The sequence below is a fragment of the Archocentrus centrarchus genome, chromosome 19, assembly GCF_007364275.1.
Source record: "Archocentrus centrarchus isolate MPI-CPG fArcCen1 chromosome 19, fArcCen1, whole genome shotgun sequence".
NCBI classification, from domain to species: Eukaryota; Metazoa; Chordata; class Actinopteri; order Cichliformes; family Cichlidae; genus Archocentrus; species Archocentrus centrarchus.
This window is the reverse complement of record NC_044364.1, coordinates 7,976,715-7,987,623: the sequence shown is the minus strand read 5'-3', so window position 1 is coordinate 7,987,623 and position 10,909 is coordinate 7,976,715. Positions and strand designations below refer to the sequence as shown.

The 10,909-nt window shown below is 41.5% G+C and overlaps 1 protein-coding gene and 1 long non-coding RNA gene across 3 annotated transcripts; one reads left to right on the top strand and one right to left on the bottom strand.

Annotated features, from left to right (window-relative positions):
- Positions 1–10: 10 nt before the first annotated feature.
- LOC115797809 (uncharacterized) lies at positions 11–2,578 on the top strand. Its single transcript, XR_004021455.1, has 2 exons — positions 11–387; positions 2,150–2,578. It is a non-coding gene; the product is annotated as an uncharacterized LOC115797809 (long non-coding RNA).
- Positions 2,579–5,536: 2,958 nt separating this feature from the next.
- LOC115798077 (uncharacterized) lies at positions 5,537–10,822 on the bottom strand. 2 transcript variants are annotated; one of them, XM_030754770.1, is made up of 7 exons: positions 10,784–10,822; positions 10,531–10,584; positions 9,945–10,270; positions 9,465–9,593; positions 6,228–6,410; positions 5,836–5,962; positions 5,537–5,730 (listed from the first exon to the last, which is right to left on the bottom strand). In XM_030754770.1, exons 3-7 carry the CDS (start codon positions 10,234–10,236, stop codon positions 5,622–5,624), a joined length of 840 nt encoding a protein of 279 aa, XP_030610630.1. In that variant the 5' UTR covers positions 10,237–10,270; positions 10,531–10,584; positions 10,784–10,822; the 3' UTR covers positions 5,537–5,621. The 2 variants fall into 2 exon arrangements, with proteins under 2 accessions (XP_030610630.1, XP_030610629.1); XM_030754769.1 differs by lacking the exon at positions 10,784–10,822 and having other exon boundaries at positions 10,531–10,660.
- Between the last annotated feature and the right edge of the window lie 87 nt (positions 10,823–10,909).

The following is a 10,909-nucleotide window of genomic DNA, read 5'->3' as shown; positions in this document are numbered from 1 at the left end:
GAGTGCTTGAGGAAGGTCATGGACAGTCATGGCAAAGCAGGTGGTGCTCAGTTAGTCACCAGACCAAGGTGTAAAGGAATTCCTACAGGAGGAGATCGACCCTCTGTTGACACTGGTCCACTCTACCACATACTGTGGGTGATGTGTTTGCTGACTAATATGATTTTTTTTCTTTTTTTGGTAACAGATGTGACTGTTTTTCTTCTGACCTATCAGTGACCCCCATCAGTCAAGCTGATTAACCAATGACTCTAATAAATAATACTCGACGAGAGGAGGCGGCGGCTCCTCCATCAACATGAGAGCTATGCACTAAAGAGGCGCACAGATCTGACAGCGAGCCTCACTCACCTCAGAACAAGGAAATGTGAACACTGCATATCCAAGGTGATCATTGTGATTGTGATGTAAGATCATGTTGCCACTGGCTCCGCAGATACTGCAGTTGTCCAAGTTGCTTATTGTGAATGTACTTTTAAAAATATCAAAAAGCGGGACTTAACTTTAAAAAGTTGGCAGCTTCTTTTTTCTTCTTCTGATTAGTAAAACCGGAAAGGGAACAAATATCAATTTGCAGACACACATCTATAATAGGTGTGCTGCAAGTTATATGATGATGTCTTTGAGCTTTATATCTGGCTGTCCCTCAGTATCCCTGCACTTTGTGTGTGTGTGTGTGTGTGTGTGTGTGTGTGTGTGTGTGTGTGTGTGTGTCTGTCTGTCTGTCTGTCTGTCTGTCTGTGTGAGACAGGAAGGGAACTTGCTGCACCACTCTGACAAAACGTGCTAGTTTAAGCTGGGGGTTCCAGCTTATGATGCATCAGCTTCTGTGGCTTGTAGACAGTTTCCCGGCCATGTGTCAGAGAAGCATGTCTGTGTGTGTGGGTGTGCGTGTGCGTACATACGTGTGGATTTGTCCTTCCGTCTCTTGCATGTACACCCGTGTTTCCGTGTGCATGATCGTATTCACGTTTAGTCTCTGGCTGCTTCAAACTCGGCTGTCGCCCTCAAGTTTTCTGAAGAAATTTGCAAACCTCTCTCCCAACTCAAATCATTTGCAACCTGCTTTGCATATTCAAAATTTCTTTCTTCGTAAGTCTCCCGATGACTTTTTTTTTTTTCTTCTTTTTATCCGTGTCCTTCATTTGGAGTAGTAAAGTTAAAAAAAAAAAACCAGACACCTTCGAGGTGTGATGCACAGCAGGGAGCAGTCAGTGAAGAGGGCTTTTTAATGGAAAGCATCATATTTAACTTCTTGTTTCCTGATTGAAATATTAAGTTACTGATTTAGTATTTGTCTTTTTATTCTCTTGGCATAGATACATTGTAACTGTGAGGCACTTTTGATATAAGATTTCTCTCTTTTTTTTAAAAAAAAATTATATATAAAATATATCAGTCAGTGAACTCACGTTTACATTTTAACCACTTTATCCTGATAGTATGTCCATGGGCACTAGAGGGCGATGCTTCTCTTCTATTATGGCTTCATGGCAGGTCTTCAACAGCAGCTGTTGATTAGTTTCCAGATTAGTATCTGCCTGTAAAAAGCTGACTTGTTGTCAGCAGTAATGTGGAGACTGATGCTGAGGGAGCAGGATGCTCTTCCTCCTGCAAGTCCGACAATTATCAGGCCAAGACCACATGGATGTGCTCAGATCCCAAATGAAAAGAGAAACGCCAAATACTGCACACGCTTTTTTTTTGTCTTTCAGTTGGTTTTTAACAAACTCTCCTTAAGCCCACGCTCCTTAGAGATCATCTTGTTCTCTTGGGCACCTCTGGTTTGTGAAACTTTGGCTTCCAGTTGCGCCTGTACTCGTACGTACCTGCGTCCAGGTCTACTTGTAAATCCAATGTAAGACAAACGGTGGAAGTCACTGGCTGATTCATGTACCTTTTGAGATGAAGAGTTCAGACTGTTTTTCCTTCAGTTTGACAGCATTAATGGCTGTTATGTTTTGATATGATGTTGCCAAAAAGGCAGTGGAACATATTATAATTCACTTTTTTTGTATTTCTTTTTTTTTAGGATTAAAGTAAAAGATTAAACATTGAATCTTGTTTTATGTGTATATTTTTGGTTTGCATTTTTTTTATATATATAAATATCTTTCATATCACATAAACACACATCTCTTTGCTGCAGTAAATCTACACACGTTTGTGATGCGACACCACTCGCAGCTCGCCATTGTGGTTGCTGACTGGCCAGACAAGGACAGCTAAAAGCAATAATGGCTGCTCTCTCCTCGATTATACTGTACTGTATGTCAGATCCTGCCTTGATTTTATTCATGTAAGAGCCTTTACGACACAGTAATACAGTTCAAAAGCACTTCATATTTGTGGGTGGTGTCAACATTTGAATAACCCTCTAGTTTTAGAGGTTTGTGGAACCTGCAGGTTCTCTGAACAGTGCTGTTGGCTTCTTAGGCCCCCCTGTACCGACTTCAGCTGCCTGCTCCTGCTCGTCTGCATTCACCTGCTCTGTTTATTTTCATGTGAACACTGTATATTTGTTGGCGGAACAAAGCTCTGGAGGATATTTCATTTGCAAATGAGGCACTGAGATGCTCCACCCTCATGAGCAGATTGAAAGCAAAAGATTAAGACAAAGGCTTCTCATTGGTTATTGTTGCAGAGTCTCCTCTTTATCTCCGCCACCCATGCCATGCCTCTTGTTGTTTGTAATGCCATATGTTTTGCACATTGTGTACATATTTATATAGATGTAATGCATATTTTTATACATGTGTAACATCCATGGGCTCTCTATTTTGTAAATACTCAAAGATGTATATATGCACTGTATGCTTTTATGTGTCAATAAAATTTGGTGTACTGTGAACAACCTTTTAGAAAGATTCGTTTTTCTAAAGTGAGTTACAAACAATGAGAGGAGTCCTCATTTTTACCTTTTTGAAAAGGTTGCTTGTGTTGGGGGGAAAAAAAAAAATCAGTATGGACTCAGCACACTGTTTCACATAAAATTCACTGTTCTAGTTCTGGGTTGGACCTCCTTTTGCCTTCAGAACTGCCTCAATTGTTCCTCAATTAAGGCATTCCTCAGAGTCTTTGGTCCAGATTGACATGACAGCATCACACAGTTGCTTCAGATTTGTCGGCTGCACATCCGTCACGTGAATCTCCTGTTCCACCGCATCCCAAAGGTGCTCTATTGGAATGAGATCTGGTGAGTACAGTGAGCTCACTGTCAAGAAATCAGTTTGAGACGATGTGAGTTTTGTGACATGGAGCGGTATCTTGCTGGAAGCAGCCATCCAGTTGTCAGAAAGGGACATGGTCAGCAGCAATACTCAGGTAGGCTGCAGCATTTAAATGATGATCAATTAATATTTTCTTGGCCCAAAGTGCACCAAGAAAATATCCCCCACACATTTACTACACCAGCAGCAACCTGAACTGATACAAAGCTGGATGCTTTTGTGTTTATGCCATTTTCTGACCCTACTGTCCCAATGTAGCAGCAGAAATGGAGACTCATCAGACCGGGCAACATTTTTCTAGTGTTCTGCTGTCCAGTTTTGGTGAGCCTGTATGAGTTGTAGTGGGAGTTTCCTGTTCATAGCTGACAGGAGCGGCACCAGTGTGGTCTTCTGCTGCTGTAGCCCATCTGCTTCAAAGTGGTTACATTATTTATTGCGGCCCTCCTATCTGCTCGAAGCAGTCTGGCCATTCTGCTCTGACCCCAGACATCAAGAAGACATTTTTGTCCAGAGAACTGCCGCTCACTGGATATTTTCTCTTTTCTCTCTCTGTAAACTCTAGTGATGGTTGTGTCCCATCCCATTAGATCAGCAGTTTGTGAAATGATCAAGCCAGCCTGTGTGGCTCCAAGAACCACGCCATGTTCAAAGTTACTTAAAGCACCTTTAAGGCCTAAAGTTTGAACTCCAGCAGGTCATCTTATTCATTTCTAAATGCACTGAGTTTCTGCTATGTCATTGGCTGATTAGATATTTACTGTATGTTAACAAGCAGCTGAACAGGTGTACCTAACAAAATGAAGAGTGAGTGAGCTCATTCGTCTCCATCGAGTAGTAATAATTATGAATGTGGACATGGATGTTCAGTTTCGTGAACAGTGCTGTGAAAAAGTATTTGTCCACTTCCTGATTTCTCAGGTTTTGTATATTTCTCACACTGGCATGTTTCAGATAATCAAACAAATTTTAATATTAGACAAAGATAACCAGCATAAATACAAAATGCAGTTTTTAAATGATGATTTCATTTATTAAAACTATCCAAACCTACCTGGCCCTGTGTGAAAGATTATTACCCTCTAAACCTGATAACTGTGCCATCCTTGGCAGCAAGAACTGTAATCAAGCATTTGTGATAACTGGCATTAAGTCTTTGACATTGCTGTAGAGGTATTTTGGTCCACTCTTCTTTGTAGAATTGTTTTAATTCAGCCACACTGGAGTGTCTAAGGTTTAAGGTTGTGCCAAAGCATCTCAATCTGATTTAAGTCCAGACTTTGACCAGGCCACTGTAAAACCTACATTTGTTTTTTTGTTTTTTTAGCCTAATCAGAGGTCAGAGGACTTACTGATGTTTTTCAGATCATTGTCCTACTACATACCCCAAGTGAGCTTGAGCTTCAGGCCATGAACTGATGGTTGGACATCCTCCTTCAGGATTTTCTGGTAGTGAGTAGAATTCGTCGAGATCCTGAAGCAGCAAAGCAGCCCCAGATCATCACACCACCACCACCGTGTTTGACTGTTGGTATGATGCTCATTTTATGAAATGCTGTGTTAGTTTTGTTCACAGAGTTCAACTTTTGTCTTGTCAGTCCACAGAATGTTTTCCCAAAAGTCTTGGCGATCATTAAGTTGTGTTTTGGCAAATGTGAGAAGAGCCTTTATGTACTTTTCTGTCAGCAGTGTTTTCTCCCATGGATGCCATTTTGTCTCTTGAATCACTGGGGTAGAGTCTTTACCTCAGAGTAAAAAGCATCTTGAGGTGACAGTTGTTGTGGTGGCACTACACAAATTTAATTAAATAGTTTTGTGTTTGCATGTGTACAAGCACAGAGGCCATCGGATAACGGATCTAAAAATAGCAGCATGGTGATTCTTGATTCTCCATTTGGCTTTGGTGGAAGTTATTTCTGTTTAAAATGAACAAACATGAAGTGGTGAAACTTTTGAAGGCAGGAGTACTTTAAATAGCACTATTTGCATCTGCTTACTGGGAGATTGAATAAGCAGATAGCCATGCAGTGAGTCACATATTTCCTTTAGCTGGATGTCATCGAATTATGTGAGACGTTACCCAAAGAGGGCCTATTTACAGTAGTGTTATTATCTGAGCTTTTATAGAGTAAAGATGCAGGATCAATGCCAAAAAAGTGCAAAAATGTAAAAGAAAGAAAGAGAAAATAAAACAAGTTTAAGGTGGTCTTTTCAAAAGTTCTGCATGTATTGTGCACATTCCTTTATTTTTCCAGCTTGCAGGTAGAAGTTTGAGAGTCATACTGCAGCGCAGAAAAGGCTGCCTGGACACAAGCAGCTCCAAGTGTACAGGGAAATGGTCTCTCGAGTACAGAAAGTGAGGATCGCATTGTCGTCACTCCGGAAATCCCCTTGTCAGAATGGATGGAAGGTGTGTACCGTGGACTGACAGTGTGAACATTGGTGACGAATGTCCTTAAAGCGGTTCATGTAGAAAGGGATTAAACAGCAGCCGGCAACACACCTGTTAGAAAGAGAACGTAAGTGTCACAGATTTCTCCAAGGCAAATTCATGTTTTACACTATGTGGGTCAGGTAAAAGATTTCAGTTAGGTGCAACAAGACATACCCTATCATGGAGCACATGCAGCATGCCAGCCATGCTGTCTCGCCCACTCTCTTTTGGGTTTGTGTGATCATGATCTGTTCACAGGATGGACACCGGGTGAGTGCCGCTTCTTTAGTCAGACTGTTGACTTTGCCCAGAAAAGAGACAGAGAGAGAGACACACTACAATCAGCCTAACTCAAAAAAAAAAAACCCACCAGTTTATTCAAATGCAGGTGTTGGTGTGGACAGATAGATAAAAAGCTAGATGCATCCAGTATACAGGGAAATATTCATATGGAGCAGTATTTATAAACTAAGTTATACACAAACACACAATATTCAAAGAAAAAGTGGCCAGGTGTTGCTATAGATAAACATGACTTTGTGGCTTAGAGGAAAGGCGTAACACACCTGGAACAATTAGATCTCTTAGTGTTTCTACTGCAGGTTCACTTTCTACGATTTCTACGGGTTCTTCGGTTTCTACGTTCTGCTCCTGGGGAACGTCCTCCTCGGGCACCTGTGCAGGTGGTAGCGTGTAGATCCCTCCGTAGGGTGTCTCATTTTTATAAAAAGTGTGGCCTGCATGGTGACCTTGGTGATTAAAAAAAAAAAACACAACAAAGAAAACAAAACAAAGGCAGTTCAAATATGTTTTTAAGAGCTTTAAAGGGGACATGTGCTTTTTTACACCTCCATATTTCAGTTGTGGGGCATCAGAATAAAAATTGATTGGATTATTTATTTATTTATTTTTTTATTCTGTCTGTTGCACTTTAGTTGAGCCATGAAATAGATATTTGCTCTTTAAAGCCCCATACACACACACAAACACACATCACTGAAACCAACCAGCTGGTGTATGCCACAGCAGCAATGATCCAATAAGGTGAACAACAGCCACAAGGAGCAGGACCCTCCATGGAAAAGAAGGCTAGAGGCTAAGATCAATGCAGCATGGAGGGAAGTTAGCCAGCTATCAGAGCTGCAGAAAGGTGTGATGAAGAAAGGGGTGCCTAAGAAGTACAACAAGCTGTTCATACCTGAAGCCTTAGAAATTGCCAAGCAAAGACTCACAGCCTTGGCTAGCTGCTTGAAGAGGTATATCTGGAGACATAAAAGGCTGGAGAATAAACCAGATGTTCTCCACTGAACCATCCAAGGTGTCCTCTCAGTGGCAGGGGAATAATATGAGAACAGCACCCCACCAAGGCTGGTGACAGAGCAATACTGTAAGAGCATGTGGCAGAAGGATGCAATACACAAAACCAATGCTCAGCGGCTAGGGGATCTAAGAGCAGACCACAGCTACCTCCCTGAACAGGCTCCAGTAACCATCACGGTGACAGACATTCAAGAAAGAGTCCCACATATGAAAAACTGGACAGCACCAGGCCCCGACATGATTCATATCTACTGGTTAAAGAAGCTAACTTCACTCCATGAGAGCCTGGCAGCACAAATGCACAATGGAACCAGTTGCTAGAGGCTAAGACACTGACCGGACAGTCCTGATCCCCAAGGATCCCCAGAAGGGATCAGTCCCATCCAATTACCTGCCTCAGCACAACATGGAAACTCCTGTCAGGCATCATAGCAGCTAAGATGAGCAGGCATATGGCTCAATACAAAAGCTGTATTGAGCCATGTGCCAGAGGCTGGGGTCTACCACACCAGGCAAGACCCCAGGTGCAAGCTGTGCAGAGATGCCCCTGAGACAATTCAGCACATACCAGCAGGGTGCAAGATGCTAGCAGGCAGGGCATACATGGAATACCATAACCAAGTGCCTAGCATAGTATACAGGAACATTTGTGCTCTGTATGTCCTGGACGTCGTGAGGTCAAAAAAAGAAAAGAAATTATGAATATATTGGTACTATAGTACTGTGTAAAAGTCTTGAGCCACTGATCAATTCTTTATATTTTGCAAAAAAAAAAAAAAGGAAATAGGTGCAGTGATTTCCCAAAACCAGCAACTAACTACTAACACTTCCTGCAATTTGTCTTCAGTTCAAGCTTGAAACATCCAGAAACAACCAAATTGTTACAGAAATGTCTGACCTTATTCAGAAATCCAAGGCATCCACCTGTCGATTACACCCTCTCCCTACTGTCATGGTGAAAGCTTGCTCATTCTCTCTGTCCACCATAATAACTGCTATCATTCATTCCTCCCTCATCTCTTGAATCAGCTGCGATAACTCCTTTACTTAAAAACCTGGTGCAGATCTCAACAATTTAAATTATTTTTTTTCTTATATCCAACCTACCCTTAGTATCAAAATCCTTGAGAAATTAGTTGCAGCTAAGGTTCATTCATGCTCACTTGTCTGGCAATAATCTTTATGAACAATTCCAGTGTGGTTTTATCCCCTTTATAGCACAGAAACAGCCTTGGTAAAACTCATTATTGATCTCCTCCCAGCAGCCAACTCTTGACTATTAACCGTTCTCATCCTCATTGATGTATGCAGCCTTTGACACAATACCCCACAACACTCTTCTTGAAAGACTATTTTCTATTTGAACCACTGACATGCCTTTAAATTGGTTTATCTCTCTGGCCAAACTCAATTCAATCAACTCAAAAATTTCAAATCCCATCCATTTCCAGTTACTATTGGTATTCCCTAGGGATCGGTCCTGGGGCCTCTTCTATTTAACATCTGTTTACTTTCTCTTGGTCTCCCAATAATTTAATATCAATTCCCCTTGTTATGCTGATGACACCCACCTCTACCTGTCTACCAAATTTAGTGCCACCCACCCACTGCCCTCTATGTTTGCCTGTAGGAAATCAAAGCTTGGTTCTCCTGCAACTTTCTCAAATTGAACACTGATAAAACTGAGATTCTACTCATTGGTACCAAATCCACCGTGTCAAAATGTAACAGTTTTTCCATCCCTACTGACAACTCCCCAGTGTCTCTTTCCCCTCAGGTCAAGAGTCTGTGTCATCCTTGAATGCACACTTTCTTTTCAAGCTCACATCAGGAATATTACTTGATCCTCATCCTTCCATCTTCATAATGTTAATCGTTTCCATCCATTTCTCACACCTATTAGTATTGCCATCACACCTCAGTCACATCCCGCATTGATTACAGTCTCTTTCTCTTTTTTTTCTTCTCAAGTCCATACATAAACTTCAGTTGGTTCAGCAGGTACTCATCACCAGAACTCCTTCCATTAGTCAGATCACATCTGTTCTTCAGCAGCTCCATTTGTTTCTGGTTTAATTTCTCTGGATTTCAAGATTTTGCTCCTCACCTTTAAGGCAATCCACAATCTTATTACTGAAACCATTTCTGATGAAGCTTTGGCTAAAAGCTCTTTGAGAATCACCTTGATGGTGGTTATCTTTGGCATTTTTTGTTGATTCAACTAAAGAAATGGGAACAAATTATTTGCAAAATATAAAAAATGAGGAGTAGCTATTGACTCTTGCACAATACTGCTGAAGGCACACCCTCACACAGATATATCCAAAGACACACACGTACACCGAAAACTGAAAACTCAGATTCACCATCTCTTTTCAGAAATCATATTCTAGGTAGCTAAAAAGTTTCATATAGGAACTTCAGAGTGAACTGTCCCTCTAGCTGAAAAATGTGAGCTCAGAAAACCTGAAAATGAAACATACCTCCATTTTCTGTGGGTGTGGAGCTCTCGCACTCTTTCTCCAACTCCTCCTTTTTAACCAGCAGCTCATCCAGCTCTTTCTGAACGATCTCCAGCTCGTCTTCACTGCCGTCATCGTCCTCGCTGTTTGCTGATGATATCACATAAAGCACTCCAAAGGTTAGACAGATGTATAGCAAGCTGCTCAGCCTGTTCACTGTTAGTAATTACTGCATTAGTTCACTTGTTTTTTAAGAGCTAACCAGTGTTTTAAAGGCAAACGTCATCACACTAAATCTTGTTTCGATTGAGATTTATCTGCTTTTTCTGTTACTGCTCCTATCATCATGTCTTGCTTGTTTGTGTGTACACGGTAGTTAAGGTCAAGATAAGAAAGAGACACACAAAATGCACAAAGTAATTTGAATCCCAACATTGTTTTCATTTTATCAAGTTACCAGCTTTATTTGCAATGTATTCTCTTTTTAAGAAAGTGACTCACTTTGCTCTGGATTGTGGTCGCTCTTTCGGTTTGACTTCTTGGTGAAGTTTTGCATCTTCTGCAGGAAGAATCGCCGGTTCTGAAGCTGCTGTATGCGGAACTCTATGGCAGCCAATGGTGGAGGGCCACTTCTTGTCTCTGATGTCTCCTGGTTGGATTCAGGCTGGGGATCAGGCTCAGACTCATCCTGCTGCTCCTGTTCTGGCTCTGGCGTCTCGCCTGTGTCTGACACCTCATTTGGAAGCTCCTCCGAGGACTGATGAAACAACTTTTCCTGGTCTGAATTCTCCATTGTGTTTCAAAGACCTGAATATGTAGCCCTCAAACTGAGGAGGAGTGAAAACAAAAGGAAATCCACTTAGAAAGCAGCTCAAACCCACAATCCTAATCCAAGTTCAAGCCAGTGTGTGGCAAAGTTAGGTCCTAAACTTCCCCTTTTTATTCACCTCCCAGAGAAATGGAGAACTGGGTGATAACAAACATCTCAAAAGATTTCTATAAAAAAAAAAAAAATTAGTCCACTTTCTGAATCTTTCAACAACAGACTCATGAGATGGATATATTTTCATCATCTGTCCATTCTTACCTCAGAACACTGACAGCAGCTGCTGCGCAAACGTCAGCATGGGTGATAGTTCCTCTGAAATAAAGTAAACAGTGTGCACAAACAAATGAGTGTCCGAAAGGCTGTAATTTATGCAAATGCTGTTGGCTTGGAGCATGTCCTGCACATGCTGTGATCATGAGAGATGTTAGAGTTCACACAGCATCATTTTACTGAATTAAATATGAAAATAATCCCATTAAAATAATTGGGTATTTCACACAAGGCATTCTACCCTTTGTCATTTCTCTTTTAGGCCAGATTAACGTAGCTGTATCCCAGATAGCAAAACACTTCGGGGCGGATCCGCCTTCAAGTCAGCCGATCCGCCCCACCCTTCTTGCTCTCCGGACTGGGCCCG